Below are 22,404 nucleotides of genomic sequence, written 5' to 3'. Positions count from 1 at the left end.
TAATATTCTATCAAGTTCTTTAATATAAATATGAATATAAAATAAATATTGTAAAAAAATCTTGTTTTATTTCCTTTAACCTCAATTCAACCTTAGTGTGAAATGTACATGAGTATTAGATATCTTTAAAGGTGAAATTAAATGGCCCTTTGGCATAATTCAATGCGCTCTGATACTGCTTCAAAGGTTCTTCACCAAACCAATCAATTTGGAAGTTTTCAACAACTCGAGCGACGAATGTTTCCATCTCCAACTCGGCTATGCGACGACCTGCAAAATATGAAAAAATACTCGACTCAAAAACAGCAAACTAATAAATTTATAAAAACAACTCAAGGTGCTTCTTTTGTCTGCACAAATGATGCCAACATTAAGACGACGCTGGTCACAAAAATGATAAGCGAAGCTCACTTTTCGTTCTTAAACCACTGGAAAATGCCAGAGGTTTCTGTTCTATTTTGTTTTTTGATTTCCATTATAAAAAGGTATCACATAAGAAATGTGACACATGAAGATGACAGCATACCGATACAGCTTCGAGTTCCAAATCCGAAAGGCATGAACGCAAACGGATGTGCGTTCCCGTGGTACAATGGATCCTCCTTATCTGCCATCCACCGCTCAGGAATGTACTCGTTTGGTCTTGGATAGTGGCAATCCATCATCGAAACGTGTTGATTGGCGAAGGTCAAAAGCGACTGAAATATGTTTTAAAATTGCACATTGCGTGTTGTTGTTTTTTTTTTTGGACTTTTTTGACAAAAAATATTAGAAAGTCGACGATACTAAACTTGTAGTTACTCGAGCTTTATGGATCAACGTTCTACTTACATGCTTTGGTATGTGATACCCAAGAAGGCTGTATTCTTTCGATGTTTGTCTCAAATTTCCAGACACCACTGGCATAATCCTCATCGCTTCTTTTATACAAGCCTTCAAGTATGGTCTCTTTTCCGAACATGACAATATCTCTTCTCTCAATTTATTTTGCTTTTCCGGGTTTTTTGCTAATAAATAAAAAGTTGGTATTACCGTATTTGCGGCCTGTAATAGATACGAGATATAACAGTAATTACCGATGTTTGTAAAAAAATACCTTTTATTACCTTATTCTATTCTAGGTTCAGATAAGATAGAATTTTATCAACCCATATAAATGATTGCATTCACGGATCCCTTTCCATAATAATTCCCACAAATATCCAAAGGAATTAATTCCATAAATACAGAAATTATTCCATAAAATAAATTAAAATTTAAAAGTAAATCCTTATATTCCTTTTTGTGCATCTTTCTCTTTATCTATGCATCGTTTTGTTATTTCTTCTGGTCAAGACTTTTCTTGTACATCTCTCGCATTCTATTATTTTGGTGCAAAGCGTTAATTTTTTGTTGGTTGGTTTATCTTGAGTTTCTCTTTAGATCGATGAATTTAGTTACAATTGTTTCTACCAAATACACTAACAACTATTAAAAAAATAAGTAGTTTCGCTAGGATTACATGAAATTAATTAAAATTACAACGACGTGCCATGTGCTATGACGCAAAATGCTCCGTGACTTGCAACAATAGCGACTATCTATATAAAAACATAGCAAAATCAGATAAGGTTTTATTTATAAATAAGGTAAATTAGATAAAACATATTCATGACAATGTTCTTTAGATCCAGGGTATATAGATATCAGATACCTTATCAGATATCTAAACATATTACTTTGTTTGTGAAACAATAGCTAGTTGTGTTTCACTTAACTTCTTTGCATAAAAATGAAACAAAAAGGTAGAGAATAACAGTAGATATCTTACTGTATCCACGCCGGCAAATAATAAATCACTGGCCATCAGGTAAGCATAATGTTCGTTTATTTCCAGTAACTTCTCTAAAATTCCCTTTTCGTTCTCCGATTCCTTATCCGCTCTTTTAGTTTTCAGTACCTCAGTCGCTTTTTGGATGAAGTATTTATTTAAACTAAAATGTCAAGAAAAAGTTAACAAAAATAATTTGTACCACGATATGCTTACGAGTGTACAATTGAGGAATATGAGGTTTGGTTTTATCTTCGTAAAATTTGCTAAAAACATCCTTAAGTATTATGTTTTTGGACTTACTTCTCTTGATCCTCGTATAATTTCATAGCCCTCTTGTAAGATTTGGTTGGATATATTCTCCAAAGACTCGGTTTGAAATCTAATTTATCCGCTACAGCGAAAAAGTCGTGTACAATTTGAATGAGTTTCCTTACGGGGGAGTCTGCGGGAAGATTAGGGTCGAAGCAATTGAGGCGATCGCCGAGCGCTACCACACCGATTGACTCCAAGGCCCACAAATTCATTTCGGTACTCAAATCACCTTTCAACATGTTATTTTCATCGCGAATTAATCTCATTCTGTGAATAAATGAATCTAGGCAAGTTACTAAAAACAACAAGCTGAATAGAGCTAAATATAAAAATGCAATGGAATCATTCTAGTCTAAAATTTTTATATTTCAAGTTTTCATTTTAATTCTCAAATCTAAACTATGCCAATCAATCAAATCAAATGTGGATCAAATAACACTGCGGTCTTCGATACTTTATCCTATAAAAATGGCTCAGAATGTGATTCATCAAATCAGACGATCAAAAATTAATCTGGCTTTCGCGTAATAAACGTATTGAACTTTTTCTCATTCTCCTTTTTTCTCGTAACTTTGTTTTTGTTATGTTACCTTTATAATTTTCCTTCGACTATTGAAATTGAAGCGTAATATTTTAACTCACCTCTTAATCATATCATTGGCTACATCATCTAATATTTTTGAGTACAGCTTTATAGTCTTAGGTTGGAGCAAAATCGGATTGACTGTGGATCGCAGCGTTTTCCATTTTTCATCGTGACTGAAAAAAAATGTGAAAAAAATATAAATTATTTTTCAATCTCACGTCATTTTAAATCACCTGTTTCAGATAGTTACTCTTAAGGCACTGCTTGTGACGGAACTTTATTTTAATATTGTTATCGTAGATATATAAAAGTAGTAATGCTTGCTCGTTGCTAATTTTAAGGATTTGTTGTAAATTTTTCGGATATTACAAAAAACTGTTCCTTTTTTACAAACTTTGTTTAGTTTCACCTGTCCCAATATTTGTCTTAAAATCTTGCAAATTACATTTTTATTTCAACAACATTAAAACAGAAGGAATAGAAAAATAATTACTCTGTTACTAGGCCAGTAATCTCGTGTGTTACTTTCCCAGACTTTTTCTTATATTCCTTTCTGTAATGTTCCAATGATTGAAATCCTGGTCGTTTTGGCGTCAAATTTTCACTGCGTAAAATCTAAAATTATGAAAAATATTGTCACATAATTGTTTGTATCTATAATGATGAAAAGATCGGTAGTAAATGTTATTGCCAATAACTTACATAAGCTATGCTCTCAGCGTCATATATTATTACTATATCCGGTGATCCAAAAAGTCCGGGAAGTCTTACTATTGGTCCATATGTTTTATACAACTTATCCAATAATTCAAATCCATCAATGTTATAAAATGACCCTGAATTAGATGACTTAAAAATTATTAATAATCAGTTAAAAGTAAAGAAATTTAAGCAATTTTATCATCCATCCATCCATTCAGCTTCGTAACGTCCACTGCTGGGCATAGGCCTACCCCAAAGATCGCCACAATGATCGGTCCTGTGCAACCCGCACCGAGGATATTCCCGCAACCTTGACCAGATCATCGGTCCATCTTGCGGAAGGCTTGCCCACGCTACGTCGACCTGTACGTGGCCGCCATTCCAGTACTTTGCGGCCAACAACTTTATAGTGTTTCGTATTATCTAAATGTTACTATGACTTTTTACTCAATCTCTAAACTAAAGCTATAACGATGAAGTTAAAAATTTTATATCCATAAAGGTTCCAAGTACATCATAGCAAATATTATATTAATACTAGCTTTTTCCCGCGACTCCGTCCGCGCAGAATAAAAAAAAAAAAGAAAACGGGGTAAAAATTATCCTATGTCCTATTCCTGGTTCTAAGCTACCTGCCCACCAATTTTCAGTCAAATCGATTCAGCCGTTCTTGAGTTATAAATGGTGTAACTAACACAACTTTCTTTTATATATATAGATAGATTGCATTTATCACATGTTAATCTTACCCATGGGAAGAAAATGATGTAAAGACGATATGAATGGCAACTTGGAGGGGCCGGGAATTTCGTCCCATGACTTCAGTGATTGTACAGACTCGGTGGCATTGGGTATAACATTGTTCACTGATGTAACGTACCTGTACAAAAGTGTTTAGATATTCAATAACTCATGATAACAGATTAGCCTACATTAATCGAACATTGAAAGCTAACGTATCATTTTTATTAGTACTAATGACTTATTCAGTCTCTGGACCAATGAATTACTTCGCTCTCTATATCTTACTGTATTAGTGATACCAAATTTATTATTTTATTTGATTATTCAAAAACAGTAACTCTACAAATTAAAAACTCTGTTAAATACTCGAAATTTCGAAATAAATTAAATTATCAAATATATTAAATAAACAAATAAAATATTTTCATAATAAATATAAAATTAAATTAATATGTAAAAAAATCCTAGTCATTAATATTCTTTGTCGATTTGTTTCTCAGTGTCAAAGTAATATATGACGATTGTATGCATTTTTTTATAACAACAAGTAATGCAATAGACAAAGGAAATCATATTATGCAAGTATTAATAGATTCTTACCTCGCTTTATTCAAAACACTAACAGCCTTTAGAACCGGTCTTAATTTCGATGTCTGCATTTTTATTTTACTTATTTTACTATCAAAACTACATTAAAACTTATTTAATAAAAAAAAACAATTTTAGAAACAAGATTAAATCAAAATATTAACATAGATTAAATGTGTTTTTTTCACGTCGAAGAGATACGATGCTTCAACAAACAGTGTAACGGGTATTTGATGTGTCCGACCTTGATATAACCGTGAACGCACACACATAAATAGATTCGAATAATAGTCAGTTTTCACTGCCCGATATCTGTATAAAACATATTGCCATCTTTGTTTCTTCTAAGAGATTGATAAGGATGACAATAACCAGCCAGTCAGACATAATCTCAACAATAGAAACAAAATACTGCGATATAGATACTCTCGTCCAATCACTTTAAATTCAATTGATAAATCATAAATACTTAAATGAGTAATATTAGTGATATTTTATTAAATATGTAAGTACCTAATACTTCACTCTAAGATATGTTTTGCTAGCTGTCTCCGTCCGCGTGGAATTTGAAAAAGACGTAATAAGTAGCCTATGTGTTCTTCCATACTACCTATGTATATATTATACATATATTTGTATATTGTGTATATTATACATCTGTGCTAAATTTTGTCAAGATCCGTAAAGCTGTTTCCGAGATACCTTCTAGCAAACATCCATCCATCCATCCATCCTTCTAAACATTCGCATTTATAATATTAGTAAGATAAGTGTGTGTTTCTATGATTTAGTAATTATATTTAAAAAATAGGCCGACAAGTCGTACATATGATGAGGATGTCCTACATGATGCGTCCTTCAAGTAAATAAAAAAAAACTGAAGAATATAGACAAATATTTTTTTATTAATGGTAAATAAATATTAATAAAAAGTAAACATTTCAATACAAAATAAATTAACGATATAAATTATTCTTTAGATATTTATACTATCAAACTTATTATATACGTGTCTTACTAGCTCACTTCTTTTCAGGTTTCCAAGACGATTGTTTTCAATATCGTTCAATAATTATTACATAATAAAAGTGCTTGCAAATTAGGTAAACATGTGACCCGATCAAATTAAACATAGAAAATACAGTAATTCGCATAGAGCTGAAAATTAGTAGGAATAATTGAAAACCATTATTTGTAAACCGTGAAAAGTCTCCATCGACCCCGCATTTAGAAAAAAAATTAGGTCAAAGGTCAAAATGTCAACATAAGGTATTTTGCGTTTTTCGATGAATTAGTTTTATCAAAAAATTACATTGTTAATTCTACGTCCTAAACTACCGTTATAATGGATATTAGAGTTAAAATATTTGAAGAAGTCGTATTTAGCCAGCGATTGCAAAGGACCTAGAGGATTGAAATTTTGCAATGACGTTTCTCTCACTGATGATGTAATCCCGGCCGATATTGGCGTTGATGTGCTCGCATGTGGCTTATGTAGCCAATTACTACTACAAGATTCCAGTTTCTTTTACTTCATAACCTAGCAAGAAAGATTTTACTTAACTTATGCTATTAAGGTCTGAAGTGGGAAGTTAATACATGTTTAATAGAATAATTAACATTCTGGAGACTTTTAAGGTTTCACATATATTTTGAACATTCCTATCAAATTTCAGGTCTATGCGAATTTTTCTAAGTGCCTTTTCATGTGAAGTGACCGAACTCATTTTAACTATTGGAACCATAATATCTCAAAATTATGGTTCATTAAGAAATATTAAATAGAGGTTTTTATAGATAATTTTAGGATCTACAATTTGGTCCCAAGTAATTTTTGATTAATCTTACGATTTCGCCGAATAACGCGAAAACGTCTGCCCATTTTTGGGACCGTTGGCGTTAAATATATTTTTTATTAATGCAGGGTCTATGGTGACTTTACAGGATTCTTATAATGTTCTTCCGAATAATCCTACTAATTTTCAGCTCGAATGTAAATAATGATAGCTTAATCCCTAATTTTGTCGTAAATATAAGTACTGCTATTGTGTTTTCTTACATATTAAAAACTAGTTTCATCTTTAGTAGTGAATTAAATTCGTACATCCTTAAAAATAAAATTAAACGGTGCTTGGACGTAATTCAAAGTGCTGTGATACAGCTTCATTGGTTCACCAAACCATTGCATGTCGAAATTCTGTACGACACGAGTGACTAATGTTTCTATCTCCAATTCGGCTATGCGACGACCTGTAAGGTAACCTTTCCATTAATTAAAAAAAATAGTATCGAATATTATTTTAGTAGAAATACTAAAAATCAGAAAACTTTTCTTTGTATTACATTATTCTTAACTTAAAACTACTCCATATAGCTTAATTTAAAAAATCAAACGACCAGAAGGCTACTAATTAACAAAAATATGCAGACGAAAAGTGAGCCACCTCCTTTTAGAAGTTAGTTAAAAATAGAATAATTTCAACACTTTTCGACATTATTTGGATAATAATAAATACAAATAAGAACAACGTAGAAACATTGAATATATGAGTATGTAAGCTTAGTTAACAAAAACACAACACACCGATACAACTCCGGGTACCAAATCCGAACGGGTTATATGCAAATGGATGTGCATTTCCATAGTACAACGGATCTTCTTTATCCGCCAACCAACGCTCTGGAATGTATTCTTTCGGTCTTGGATAGTGACATTCCATCATAGATGTGTACTCATGAGCGAATAGTAGACTTTTCTGAAAGATATAAGAAATATATTTACTATTTTTTTTGACTTAATCTGATATCTTACTCATCGTCATCATTATCATCATCAGCAACGTTGCCAACAACACTAATAACACCCTTATTGTGATCTGTCTTAAATTCACAATTATGGTTTTTGGCTTTAGTAATCTTATATTACAATCATACGCATATTATAAATGCGAATGTTTAGATGGATGGATGGATGGATGGATGTTTGTTTGAAGGTATCTCTGGAACGGATATCAATGAAATTTGGCATATATGTAGAACATAGTCTGGAAGAACACATAGGATACTTAATATGTCTTTTTTAATTCCGCGCGGACGGAGTCGCGGGCGATAGCTAATTTTATATAAATTAGAGTCATGTCCAATGATTTATAAAACCTCGATTTTATGAAATTAAATAGAAACTTACATGTTTTGGTATATGGTAACCAAGGATATTGTACTCCTTCGACGTCTCTCTCATATTTCCTGAAGCTACAGGCATAATTCTCATCGCTTCTTTTATACAAGCCTTCAAATATGGCCGCTTATCAGAACCTGACAGTATCTCTTCTCTCAATTTCGTTTGCTTTTCTGGATTCTTTGCCAGTAAATATAATATTAGTAATACCGAATGTGATGTCTGTAATAAATTAACTTACTTATTAAATGAAAAACAACCATTTAGCATTTACTGCAACCAATAAAAAATCAAAATAAATCAACTTTACAAAGATAAACTCTGTTTTTAAAATTCCCTTTACTGAAAGTTGGTATCAATCCATGTCTCTGATATTCAAGATTGCAAACACAAAATAATTTAGACATTTAAAGTCGTCATTATAAAAAAATCATTTTCATCGTGTATATAAAAATTAAATTTTTGGATGGATGGACAAATAGATGGATGGATGGTTGTTAGAAGGTGTCTCCAGAACGGCTGCAGAGATCTCGTTGAAATTTGGTATAGATGTAGAACATAGTCCGGAAGATCACATAGGCTACGAACTTAGTTTTGTTTTATTCCCCGCTACATGCGACGTCTAGTCTATACATATGAATAAAATTGGAGTGTCTGTATACATTATGGAGAAAAAAATCGTGTTTCGTACACGTGATGTATTTGCGTTGCTGATAATATATAACGCACTGATATATGAACTCACATACATACTCAATGCACGCACCCTCGCACACATATTACTTATTTTATTGTATTTTGTGTTTGTATATTTCATAGATTTTACAGGTTAAATTGCCAACACAAGTACCTACCGGATACTTAAATGGAAATCCCAACACTAATTTAATTTTGTACAATGTACTGTTAAGCCAATAAATCATTTTCATAACGACAAACCAAATTTTAAACTTGCTATATGTTTGTATGTCCGCAAGACCACGTTTGTTTCGGGTAATCTCCGGAACGGCTGAACCGATTTTGACGGTAGTTTAACGTGAAGGTAGCTGAAGCACTTTTTTTATTCTGCGGTAACGAAGTTGCGGTCGTCCACCGCTAGTTTCTAATGATATTATTAATCTTTTTGCTGTTTTTTGTCATCTTCTTAAAAAGTTAATCATCAAAAACTCAATTTAATTAAAATTGTTAACCTAGTACACAAGCCAATTTAACCTTAAGATATAAAATCATATATCATACCGTATCAGCTCCGGCAAACAACAAATCACTTGCCATTAAATGTGCAATGTGTTCGTCGATTTCAAGTAACTTCTCTAATACTCCTTTCTCGTTATCAGACTTTGTTTCAGTGTTTAACCTTTTGATGGCTTCTTGGATAAAGTACTTATTCAAACTAAAATCAAAATTCCACCAAAATATTAATATGACTACAACTACTACAGATAATACAATACGATACAGTGAAACTTAATAAAACGGCATAACTGCAAATGTGTTAAAGCATGTACTTATTTTAACATTTAAATTATTTTGACTTACTCTTCTAGCTCCTGAAGAACTTTCATAGTTTTCTTGTACAATTTCGTAGGATACAATCTCCATAGATTTGGTCGGAAATCTAATTTATCCACCAAAGCAAAAGCCTCATGTGCATAATGAATGAGTTTCTTCACAGGAGAATCTTCTGGCAGATTGGGATCTAAGCAATTGAGGCGGCCGCCAAGAGCAATTACTGCAATCGACTCCATGGACCACAGTTTCATTTCTTCTCCCAAATCACTCTTTAACATGCCGTTATCATCTCGACTTACTCTCATTCTGCGAAGTAATCCATTAATTATTTTTATAATAAAAATACAAACCATTTTTGTATCGACTTGCAATTTTTAGAGAAGTCTATATAAAAACCAGAAAATTTTGGAATTTACGTGGTTGTAGCGTAAATTTTACTTTGTGTTTTGATTGAATATCGGTATAGGCAACAATGTTACTAATATTATAAATGCGAATGCTTATATGGATGGATGGATGTTTGTTTGAAGGTATCTCCAAAACGGCTCAATTGGTCTAGATGAAATTTAGCACAGATGTAGAACGTACTCTGCAAAAACACAGGCTATTTATTAGTTTTTTTTTAATTCCGCGCGGGTGAAAGCTAGTCAAAAATAAATATCATGTATGCTCATTGGAAACTAACTACACTAATACGATAAACAAAGACGTTTATTTTACTTACCTCTCAACCATTTCACAAGCTATTTCATCTATTGTTGCTGCATACAACTTTATTGTCTTGGGTTGCATTAGTATAGGATTGACTACAGAACGCAACGTTTTCCATGCCTCTCCGTGACTTTAAACAAAAATAAAGGGTTTGTTTATTGTGCATTATGACCAATAATGAAGTAAGATGCTATTGTAAAACCGTTTAGCTGTTATAAAAGTTGATAATGGTTGTGCTTACATTAATAATTAGTCAAGAAAATAGAAAGTTACAGTATCACAATTATTCAAAAAACAGTAACTATGGTAAAAACATACTCAGATCCTAATCCTGTGATTTCGGGTATTATTTCTCCTTTCTCTTTCTTGTAAACCTTTCTATAGTGCTCCAGAGATACAAAACCAGGTCGCTTCGGCATGAAATTCTCATTTCGAAGAACCTAAAATCATTTTAATGTCTTATTAAAATAATTTGGAATAGATTTGGAGTAGATTTGGAATAAATAGAACCTAAAGGTATCTTTCATAATAAATATCCTGAGAAAACTAACGGTCGCTTAATTTATCAGTGAAACCCTGTAACCAAAAATGATTGATTTATTTTGATAAGGCAATTGTTAATCCGGTCAAATAGTTGTAACTATTCGTAGTATTGTAACGTAGTATTGTAATGTAGTTGTAAGTATCGTAACTATTGTAGTTCTTACTATTCCACTCCTAATATAAATGCGAAAGGTTAGATGCATGGATGGATGTTTGTATCTCTGAAACAGCTCAACGCATCTTGATGAAATTTGGCATAGTTGATCATAGTTTGGAAGATCATAGGCTACTTTTTTTTTTTAATTCCATGCGGATGGAGTCGCTGGCAACAGCTAGTATATTTATATTCTTCTTGTAGCCTTCCTTTACATGTAAATCTATATGTTATTTTGTGTATAAACTTATTATTATTATTATTTATGTAAATAGTAAGCGTCGGTGGCGCAGTTAATTAGCGCGTCACACGACCAGACCGTAAACTAAAACGTACAGGATCGATCCCCGCGATATACCAATATGATATTCTTTAATATGGACATTTATCCGACAATCTTACGTTGAAGAAAATCATCGTGATGCAACTTGCACATATCTGCAAAGAAATTCAAAGAAATGTGTGAAGTCCACCAACTCGCACTGAGGCAACGTGGTTGACTATTGCCTAGTCACACCTAAATTAGATCTATTCTGTAAGGATGAAATATAGTTATATATAAATGAGCTGACTGATAAATTACATTGGCAATGCTTTCGGTATCAAACAACATAACATAGGTCTGCGCTCCAAACATCCCGGGAATCTTCACGATTGGTCCATATGTCTTGTACAGCTTGTCCATTAAATTATACCCGCTTAGATTATGCAGAGAACCTAAGATAAAAAGAATAATAATGAATAAGTCCTTTGCACAAATGCTTTAAGTGGTTACTCTGTATTTTTACAGCTCAATAACCAAGTACATTTCTTTTTAATTATCACCTTATATCAATACATTTGTACAGTCAAAGAATAAAATTTCCTTCCCACTTAGTATATACTATCGTACATTAAACTGTCACCAAAAAAGTTGGCACGCATGTATGTTGCAATAACAATTTTTCAACTTAATTGCATTGAAAGCGTCGAATGACATTTTCTCGAAATGGGCACGAAATAAACGCCCTCGACAGATATCTTACCTAAAGGAAGAAAGTGGTGCAATGTTGATATGATCGGCAGCTGCGACGGACCAGGAATTTCGTCCCATGATTTCATCGTTTGAGTTGCATCAGAAGTTACAGTAGACACAAATCTAGAACAAAACGAATTTGTCGTGTCATATGATGGTGTATCGTTTCGTAGTATAGCTTAGTATCAGCCTCATTTATAACACAAGAACAACGCCCTATTCAATCCAGATATATAGAATACAAAACAGTCTCAAATTAAAATCCATAGTAAAAAATAATTAGTTAAAATTTTAAGAAAAAAAAACTGGATGAAATAAATGTTAAAAGTGAAAAATGTATAGAAAAACTTACTTTGCATTATTTAAAACATTATCAGATAAATTTATTAGTTGTTTTAAATTTCCTCTTTTCATTGTTTTTGTAATGCTGTCAAAATATTTTTGCTTATAGGAAAAGAGAACTTTAAATAACTACTACTTTATTACAACAAAATTCTGTTCAACAGATGACTGTTTATAAGCGTATTTCAAATACCCACGATGATCCCCGATGTGTACGCGTCTTCAATAATAAGCCTACAAGTCGAATGGTTGTTCAATGTTAATTGTAATAAATATTATCAAAACTGTAAAATGGGGCGAGATACTTAAAGCAAGCTACACACCTTCAGTTTTAACAAAAAAAAATTAAAATATGTGTAACCAAAATTGTATGTATCAGTTAAACTACAGTTCTGTATTTTTCCTACACGCATAATGAAAACTAGCTGTCGCCCGCGACTCCATCCGCGCGGGAAATAAAATTAGTCTGTGATTTTCTTGAATTCCATCAAGATCCGTTTAGTAGTTCTGGAGATAACTTTTAAAAAACAAACACCTATCCAACCATCCATCCATCTAAACTTCATTATTTATAACATTAGTAAGATTAATCGTTGTGTATCTGACCAGTATTCGAAGGTTTTTTTTCATTATTTTTTTCTTAAAGTTGCATTACGTAGTAGTAACCACTTATATCTAAATAATCATAGCCAGCAATGTGTGTATGTGTGTGTGTGTATTATAAACTGGTTCTTATTGTTTATGATCCGCGATATCATTAAATGAATACCTATAAATTATACGATAATGTTATCTCACATTATAAAACGTAATTTGCAAAGTAAGGTAATTATACTCGTAATGAATACTTATCATCACAATTTTGTCTGTCAGTTGTTTTATAAAAGAGAGTCAAATTTCGTTTAAAAATCTTCGTTTAACGTTAATAATTTGCTTTTGCTTGAGCGAGAAATAAAGGTTAAAAGGTTCAAAATAAATAAGGTTCTTTTCACCCAGACCAGATATAAAATAATCCAACAAGAAAAATTATTCCCCTTTCAAAAGTAAATCAGACGTAATAATCGTATAGCTGGCGGTGATCGTAATTTGGCCCTTGTCCTGCAAGTTACGTGCCTCAGTAGTTCTCAGACGTGACATAAATTTAAAGATACCCAAAGGAGCCGGTCGACTGTAAAATCTTTAGAACTATACCCTATCGTTTTGGACTTTTTGTAGAGCTTTGGTAAATCCTGTGATAAGAGAAAGTCGTAGTTTTCCTGTATCCGAAGTATTTCAAAATCGACTTATCCGTTTGTTAGAGTTCCTCTCGAAAAAGAAGTTTCTTTCGTTACTTTTATACAATTTGTTACTTATATTAAAAACTGTTTACTCTGGTCTTATCATAAAATTGACATTATTTACAAAAGTATGGTACTGTATATATTTGCAATCAAACATGTTTTATAACAATATTGCTTTCCCTCTCATTTTCAATCAAAAGACAGAGATAACAAACACCTTCACACCTTTAAAAGATTTTCCAACTCCTCGTCGTATTCGACCCTCTACGGTTACGGATACTCCTTCCCTCTTTGGAATGCCAAACAAACAAATATAATTCATTTTTTTAATTGCTTCTTGTTTACAATTATAATATAAAATACATAGTTTTATACATAAAAGCACATCGACATGAACCCTCTTTTATTTACCGAATATGTTTCACAAAGTCTCTATAGAGTTGCCCGTCAGCAGTAAATAACTCTGACATCAAAATACTCGTACCTTTAATCTGAGGTCATTTTAGGTGCGGCTTCTTCACGAAAACAAATTTTGATGCTGGCAACCCGAGGGAAATTATTTTATATTTATGTGAACGTTAATTTAAAAAAAAAAATTACAACAATATTTTGCTCAATCTACCTCTTATGAAGTGTCAGAAGTTAAATATCAAGACAAGATATGCATAACACTTGAGAATTATACTTTGACCCTTAGTTGACATTGATAAGAATAACTTTACAAATAATCATTGTTACAATCTTTTTAATGTGAAGTTAGCTGCCTAAATACTCTGCACATAGTATCCGAAGTGAGCGAGACAAACGCATACACAAATACTGTAAGCACAACAGAGAAATAACTCCCGTTTCCGTCATATCATTTATGGACTAACTTCGTATACATTAGAATTTGGGACTTGTTTTATACAAAATGTAATTGCAACTCAGTATTTCATAAACTGTACTATTGTGAATACGTTTTCTATTGAACAAATATGGAAGGTAAGAAAATTCTTCACCGTACTATACGTCATTGGGGCTAATTGGTTTTATATACTACATTTTAATTGATGACCAGTTAACATAAGACTTTATTACTTATAGAAATTAAAAACGTAACCCATGCTGATGGCACGGTAAGCGTACATTTTGGTGGTCAGTCAATTGAATTCGAAAGTATTTGGCTGAGAGATCATTGCAGGTAAATTGTAATATTTTTATATATAATTATTTATTAGAAAATTCCAATCTACTCAATTCCCCGTCACCCGTCACCAACCTTGGTATTGAGTTGTTCCGAATTCACAGTATCGAACCCATACCTAGTTTCTTCCTGACTATTAAAAGTTATGTCTTGACATTGCACAAGATTTTTTTTATTAATCAATAAAATTTATGAACTGTGTTTAATTGTAATTGGTGGTAGTTGTGTGTTCATGAGTGCTGCATTATATAAATATAAATGCTTGAACTCAAAACTCAAAACCTCAAAGTTTTAAATGCGATAGGCCCTGATCGCTCTTAGTACTCAACATTCTTGAAAAGCGGATAGGAAGTGTAACTATTTTGTATTTTCCAGGTGTTCAAAATGTTATCGCTCGGATACATTCCAAAGAGTGTGGCATATATTGGAAATACCAGACTCAAACGTTGCTGGGCTATCTTTTGATAAGGATCACATTTATGTCACTTGTTGGTTATTTTTATTTAATTATGCATGACATTTAAAATTAAAACTTCTGTTATAATTCTGTATAATAAATAACTTAAACTCAAAATATAGCAGTAAATGTTTAAATTAATTTTTATAATTTACAGGGGATGACGATCATAAATCTATTTATAAATCTGATTTCTTAATACAATTTCATTACAAAACATGGAAAAACAAACTCAGACGTAAGCCCGTATTATGGCATGGAAAAAAAGTTTCCGAGCACGTAGCAAGAGTTTCGTGCAATGATTTCCTAAATACTAAAGATGGCGCTAGTGCAGTATTTAAATCTATATTGGATCATGGAGTTGCCTTAATAGAAAATGTGAGTTTTTTGGTTTGTTATTTCTAAAAAAACATTACATTTGCACACCTGCGAATATGTATAAAAATTTAAAATTTTCATAATATCTTAATTATTTTTACGAAATTAATGTATGTTTTTTTTATTCCACGCAGACAAAGTCTCGGGCAAAACCTAGTTGAAAATATGTAAACTGTATACCCTTACCCTTCCACTTCTACAAGCACTCTACGACGAATTCGAAATAAAATGTTGCCTGAAATTGAATTAAAATTAAACTACAAATTGAAATAACCACATTGCGACCAAAAGTTTCCAAAATTTCCAAAATATACAACAAATAAATACTAATTTATTTCTGATAGAACAGATCGGAGTGAAATAATTATAACGTACGTAATTGCGGTCGGCAGGCCTCAATTATCGGTAAAATTGAATAACAAAAACTCGGGAATTCGCTTAAAATTTTATTTGGATCGGTTATTTTTCATACACTGTCCCGTCAGAATAATTTTAAACTTGCTAGCCATAGATTATACCATAGATTATCTAATGAAGTATTTATATATAACAGCGAAACAGAAGAAAATAGATAAAAGATCTGTATTAGTTGTAGATTATAGTGTATGCAAAAAGCTTGCATATTAAATGGAAAAAATAACAACATTAATCTAAAACGTATACTTTCTCGAACCAAAGCCAAAGAAAAACTTCATTTGCAATTACAGTGATCCTGTCGATATCGATAAGCCGCAACGTACTATAAGTTTTTAATTAAACTTGTATCCGTTTGCCGCAACATAAATGAAATCTTTTTATACTCTGGTGAAATACCACGACCACACAGAAGACAGTTGTCAAGTAGAAGAAATTCCGCGTTTCGTCTGATGAGTGTGGTGCCGGAGACCTAATTTTGGTCCTCTTTCCCTTCCCACCCTTTTCTTAGTAGGAAAGGATGGGAAGGAGAAGTGGATTTGGCGGAAGGTGGGACGCATATAAAGGAGAAATATCTTCTTTATGTGAGTCCCCTTCTACGTTGATTAAAGGTAGGCAACGCATCTGCATTTTCGAATGTCTGTGGGCAACGTTCGCCCGTTATTTCTCGCTATTTTGCTCGTTTGCCATTTTTTGATATAAAAAAAATCTCAGCTTATATCGAATATATTAAGAAGTATGACAACATTGGTTTTACTTCTGCGATAAAAAAAATACTTTATTATTAATTCCTCAGGTTAAAGCAACAATGGAGGCCACTGAAGATATATGCAAAGCATTAGGAGGGGTACAACACACGATGTTCGGGGGCATGTGGCTTGTACACACTAAATTTGAACACGCTGACACCGCCTATACTAACATACCACTAGCGGCTCATACTGATAATACTTATTTCACTGAACCAGCCGGGTAAGAATGCATTATAATATATTATGATAAGTGAGGACAAAATATTAATATAAGAAGTCGATCGAAGATTAGTAAGACTAAAGTGTGAGTAAGGTATTACAGCGGACATCGTGAGAACAAACTAAATGATAATGACGCATGTTATATTTAAATAACCATTTTATTACCAGGCTACAGATTTTTCAAGGACTAGAGCATACTAATGGCAGCGGCGGTGAAACGATATTGGTTGATGGTTTTTACGGTGCTCAACGTTTGAAAGAAGAATATCCTGAGTATTATGAATTTCTTACGACATTTGAAGTAGACGCTGAGTATTTAGAGGACGGCCATCACCACAGATATTCTGCACCAGTTATTATCCTTGACGAAAACAAAGATGTTAAACAAATAAGGTACCTAACATATTATAAAACCCATAATGGGTTTATCAGGTTTGAATTGATTATGTAGTTAACTATGTCTCATAAAAGTTTTAATAATTGTTGATCTGATTTAAAATAATTAGTAATAAAAATATGTTTTCCATATTTTTAGGTTTAATGTTTACGACCGTACTCCAATGGCTTTCTCTAGCCGTGAGGAATGTAGAGCTTATTACCGAGCGCTCAAACAATTGTCCAAATATTACGAAAATCCCTCGAATCAATGGAAGATAAAACTAACTCCAGGTAAAGATATACATAGATACATATATATATATATATATATATATGTATCTATGTATATGATATACATAGATACATATATATATATATATATATATGTATCTATGTATATCATATACCATATATAACATATATACATCTTATATATATATATATATATATATATATATATATATATATATATAAGATGTATATATGTATACGAGTACAACCGTGCGAAAAGAAACAAAGAGCCAAGAACCATAAAATAATCACTTATCAGAGTAGATACTCATAATCCGCATTTCTATCTAAACTTATAGACCGACATGGATATCTGACCCGATATAAGTCAAATCACAGATAGTACAATACTATATGATGTCTGACAGAACTAACCGCGACTGTTGCGCCTCTCTCACTAGCTCAAATATCCTTGTTTGACTACAATAATCACATTTTATTAAGCATGTTATAACTTCTCATGACATTAGTTTGCGCTAAAATATTTTTAAATCCCACAGGTGTTGTGATAGCAATTGACAACTTTCGAGTACTACATGGTAGAACCAGCTTTACTGGCAACAGAGTGCTTTGTGGTAGTTACGTAGCGAGATCAGATTGGTTAGACAAGGCGCGCACATTACACCTTATCGAGTAATTTAATTAAATTTTAAAATATGACACATTTTTTTTTGTTCCTCTCCTTTTTGGTAAACATTTCAATTGGGATAAGTATATTAAGTATCCTATATAGTAAATTGGAAACCTTGGAATAAATACAGGAGACTTTTTTAGAAACATGGCATGACATCGAGCCATAAAAAAATCTTTTTACAAAAAAAAATAATGTTCGAAAAAAGGTCTCGTTGTCAGGCCATAAAATCTTCTAAAAAAATGCTACAAAACGTGTGTAATCATAAAATCTCTAACCGGCTCATAAGTTCACCTTACATAGGCTTGAACCATTAAGATGCAGCTCATAAATTAAATTGGCAGCTACGGCTCACTGCGATGGTGAGCGACTCGCATGGCCTTGCTGAGGGATGTCAGTCCCTGTGCATTTTTTTCCATGGAATTTTTTGGAACGATTTCTTCCGCCGAAAACCATCCACACCACCTGAATGGCTGACATTCCACAACAGTGAAGTTTTCCCGTAACTTTCTGCCACGCACAGCTGCGTTGTGGAATGGTCTATCCTCGGCGGTATTTTAAAACCAATACAACGTGGGGTCCTTCAAGAAGCTAGCGTACCATCTCCTTAAAGGCCGGTAACGCATTTGTAGTTTTTCTGGTTTACCGCTAGTTTGCTCCTTATAAAAAAAACGAATTGCAAGATGTAAGCTTCGGCGTTACTAGAAAGTGCATCTGTGAGTTAATATAGGAAAATTCGAATAATACCTAACCTATTTACTGTACACATTCACTGCTTTTCTCAAATTTGCCTTTCCTTCATACAAAAAAGTAACACATCTGATAGTTGTGCGTTGTTTTATAATTATATAACTGATATAATTTCAGTAATCACATAATTTATTGATATTTCTTAACATTTAAAATTAAAAGAATGGAATATTAATTTATCAACACATGTACTGTTCGTAAGAAACGGGATTCTTACCACGATTACATATATTATATTAACAGACATAACAGTATATTAGTAAAAACCACGGAAGTTTGAAGTTATTAAAACATATTTATTAACTTATTGATAGGTAATAAATATTAATAATACAGAATTTAAAAATTAAAAATTTTACAATAAGTTATTCAATTTAATCCAAGCATCGTTATTATCCATTTCTTTGGTTTCCCATTAATAGTAGTTGGAAGAAAAAAAACTAAAATAAACACACAAAAACTCGTGCCTTAAATTCATTTTAATAAATATAGCATAAAAATTAATCAAAAAAGGTAAAAAAAAACATTAATTTTACGTACCTATTGAATTGACTTCTCGTTTTCGTTAATAGTACAAAATTAAAAATATGTAAACTACATAAATAAGTACTGGATAATCACAATTTCGCTTTGTTGGAAAATTGTTTATAATAGAGGAAAAGGTTTAATTTCCATAAAAAATGGCATATTCATATTGCATCATTGTATCATCTGGATTATATCCTCAAAATTTACAAATTGTTTAGGAATACGCAATGGTTTAAACAACTACAATTCTCTAAGCTTATATTATAGCCACCAGATCATCGAGGTATAAGTTGATCCAACAAAGAAAAATGATTCCCCTTAACATAAATTGACCAATGCCGTGTGTGTTCTGATTTTGCCTTGGCAATCACTCAATAATTACATGGTGGTAGACGCCAGCAACAACAACTTGCACTTCCTTCCCACCCTTTTTATAAAGATAGGATGGGAAGGGGAATTTGATTTGGAAGAGGAGGGGACGCATAGGAAGGATAAATATCCTCTTTCTGCGCGTACCCTCCACCAGTCGATTGAAGGTGCCTACCTTCAATCGAGTGGTGCGTGGCCTATGGTAGGCTTCGGTCGCTTCGTTGTTTCGGCGAATTCAGGTGGCTCTTGCTCGTTTACCACCTTAAAAATGGAAACATGACCTGAAATAAGTAAAATATATATTTTTTATTATTGCCTGAATAAAAGACTAGGCTTAAAGGTCTCGTTACCAGGCTATAAAATTTTCTAAAAATATTTGACATGACATGAAGCAAGTGTCAAGTTTTATTGTCAATCAACTGTCAACACTCAATATCACAACACGAGCCACATTTTACCCATCTAAAATAACATTAATATAAAATTTTAACTAATTAAACGATACAAGTTCAGCCTGAAGATAATAATTAGACAATATCGTTGTAACGGAGTAAAAAAAAGTCTTGAAATAAGTTAAATCGCAGAATTGTAATATATTGTTCTAAGGAGTAAATTCTAGTATCTTAAGATCTTCGATAACGAAATGAAAATTTCTGAGGTATGTTTCATCATCAGCTCACTTTATGTCCCCACTGAGGGCCTCGGAGCCTACCCTAAGTGAGGGGTGACTGGCCCACTGCGGGTTGGTTGACTTCATACAAATCTTTTGAATATCTGCCCAGATATGTGCAAGATGCATCACAATGTTTTCATTCACCGTAAGAACGTCAGATAAATCTACATATGTAAACCTAAATTTTCAATACACATTGTCACATGGCAGGATTCCAACCCAGAACCTGCTGATTACAAGTCAAATGCTTAATCCCTGAACCACCGATGCTCTGAGATATATTTATTGCACTTATTTTTAAGTTAAATTACACTGAATTGATTTTTTTATAAAACAATACAGCTTCCAGGTGATGAGGAGTCGGGGTTGACATGCCGCACATATGTATTCCAGGATGAAAGTCACACATTAGGCAATGCATTAAAATGTATAATCAATAGATAGTAAGTATTATATTTTATTGCATTAACAAACTGTAACCATCTACAGGAAATAAAAAAAAAAACTTAATTAGTAGCCTACATGTTCCTCCAGAATTTCTGTGAGTACATTTAAGCTGTCCTGGAGATACATAATACCAAACATTGTTCTATCCATCCATCTATCTTAACTTACACATCTTACTAATATTATAAACTAGCTTTTACCCGCGACTCCGTCCGCGCGGAATAAAAATAGAAAACGGGGTAAAAATTATCCTATGTCCGTTTCCTAGTTCTAAGCTACCTGCCCACCAATTTTCAGTCAAATCGATTCAGCCGTTCTTGAGTTATAAATAGTGTAACTAACACGACTTTCTTTTATATAGATAGATGTGAATGTTTAGATTGATGTTTGTTCGAAGGTATCTCCAGAACGGCTCAACGAATCTTGATGAAATTTGGCACAGATGTAGAACATAGTCTGAAAGAACACATAGGCAACTTATTACGTTTTTTTTAATTGAGCGCGGACGGAATTGCGGGCGACAGCTAAAATATACTTTATGTAATAGTAGTTTATTTGATGTTTTAATTTTATATTTTTCAGTGAGGATGTTGACTTCTGTGGATACACAGTACCACATCCAGCAGAATCTAAAATGCACTTCAGAATACAGACTAAAGAAACACCAGCCCTCGAAGTGTTAAAAAGAGGTCTCAAAGATTTGCAAAAAGTTTGTGATCACACAATAGATCTTTTTGACAAAGAAGTAAAAGAATTTAATAAAACTTAGCAATTTTCTTGCAGTTTTTGTTATTTATTCAAATCTGTCATAAAGTATTACCCAAAAACTTTTAGAAAAATACACAGGCCAATAGTAATTCTCATTAATCTTGACTAAGGCAGTTAGCAGTTACTGTTGTAGTGCAAGGCTTAATGATAAGATTATATTGACATTTCAAATAAAGGCTGAAAGTTATTAAAAAAAATTGACGAAACCGATCAAGTTTTAACACTGCTAACTCAATGGGGAGAAAAACTAAAATCTGTAAATATGTTTAGGTCACCAGTGCCAAGTAGCGTGATGCCGAGTCACCTGTAAAAAATTTTATACCTAATTCTGACGATTTCTTAATTAAAATTTACAATGAATTCCTTATTGACTGTGCAAAATTAAATCAAAAAGGGGTCCGAAGCTGGAATGCATCCACAGCTGGGAAAAAATCCAGTTTTGATTGTAAATAATTTATGAACTATCTTTAAAAAAGTATACACAGTTAAGTTTTGTATATAATAATATGTTGTGCTACAGCCAAGTTAAGCTTGATCATGCTGACATCTAGAGTAAGATAAGGACAGTTTTTCTCCTATTTCCCCTATTCATGGAATCAAGAGAACACAGAAACCGTTAGTATACGTGTCTAAAATAATTATTGCTATTTTAGTCGATTTAGCAAAGTGAGGCACTGTAT

At 32.5% G+C, this 22,404-nt stretch overlaps 4 protein-coding genes across 4 annotated transcripts; 2 read left to right on the top strand and 2 right to left on the bottom strand.

The window, feature by feature from the left end:
* Positions 1 to 45: 45 nt before the first annotated feature.
* LOC106715694 (cytochrome P450 CYP12A2) lies at positions 46 to 4,879 on the bottom strand. The gene is made up of 10 exons (XM_014509030.2): positions 4,758 to 4,879; positions 4,163 to 4,293; positions 3,414 to 3,547; positions 3,205 to 3,326; positions 2,768 to 2,884; positions 2,114 to 2,392; positions 1,811 to 1,973; positions 832 to 1,044; positions 527 to 698; positions 46 to 270 (listed from the first exon to the last, which is right to left on the bottom strand). The coding sequence occupies exons 1-10, from the start codon at positions 4,814 to 4,816 to the stop codon at positions 116 to 118; spliced, it is 1,545 nt and encodes a 514-aa protein (XP_014364516.2). The 5' UTR covers positions 4,817 to 4,879; the 3' UTR covers positions 46 to 115.
* Positions 4,880 to 6,092: 1,213 nt separating this feature from the next.
* On the bottom strand, positions 6,093 to 12,237 carry LOC106715664 (cytochrome P450 CYP12A2). Its single transcript, XM_045677952.1, has 10 exons — positions 12,211 to 12,237; positions 11,869 to 11,981; positions 11,427 to 11,560; positions 10,465 to 10,586; positions 10,160 to 10,276; positions 9,463 to 9,741; positions 9,163 to 9,316; positions 7,933 to 8,145; positions 7,330 to 7,501; positions 6,093 to 6,995 (listed from the first exon to the last, which is right to left on the bottom strand). The coding sequence occupies exons 2-10, from the start codon at positions 11,942 to 11,944 to the stop codon at positions 6,838 to 6,840; spliced, it is 1,425 nt and encodes a 474-aa protein (XP_045533908.1). The 5' UTR covers positions 11,945 to 11,981; positions 12,211 to 12,237; the 3' UTR covers positions 6,093 to 6,837.
* A 2,144-nt stretch (positions 12,238 to 14,381) lies between these two features.
* Positions 14,382 to 18,212, top strand: LOC106715682 (trimethyllysine dioxygenase, mitochondrial). Its single transcript, XM_014509018.2, has 8 exons — positions 14,382 to 14,464; positions 14,567 to 14,663; positions 15,042 to 15,154; positions 15,281 to 15,501; positions 16,712 to 16,887; positions 17,058 to 17,282; positions 17,425 to 17,558; positions 18,059 to 18,212. Exons 1-8 carry the CDS (start codon positions 14,458 to 14,460, stop codon positions 18,193 to 18,195), a joined length of 1,110 nt encoding a protein of 369 aa, XP_014364504.2. The 5' UTR covers positions 14,382 to 14,457; the 3' UTR covers positions 18,196 to 18,212.
* Positions 18,213 to 20,296: 2,084 nt separating this feature from the next.
* LOC106715690 (probable DNA-directed RNA polymerases I and III subunit RPAC2) lies at positions 20,297 to 21,731 on the top strand. Its single transcript, XM_014509025.2, has 3 exons — positions 20,297 to 20,494; positions 20,852 to 20,952; positions 21,539 to 21,731. The coding sequence occupies exons 1-3, from the start codon at positions 20,480 to 20,482 to the stop codon at positions 21,723 to 21,725; spliced, it is 303 nt and encodes a 100-aa protein (XP_014364511.2). The 5' UTR covers positions 20,297 to 20,479; the 3' UTR covers positions 21,726 to 21,731.
* Positions 21,732 to 22,404: the final 673 nt, after the last annotated feature.

This window comes from Papilio machaon, chromosome 5 (assembly GCF_912999745.1).
Source record: "Papilio machaon chromosome 5, ilPapMach1.1, whole genome shotgun sequence".
Lineage (NCBI taxonomy): Eukaryota > Metazoa > Arthropoda > Insecta > Lepidoptera > Papilionidae > Papilio > Papilio machaon.
This window is presented reverse-complemented; position numbering and strand designations above follow the sequence as displayed.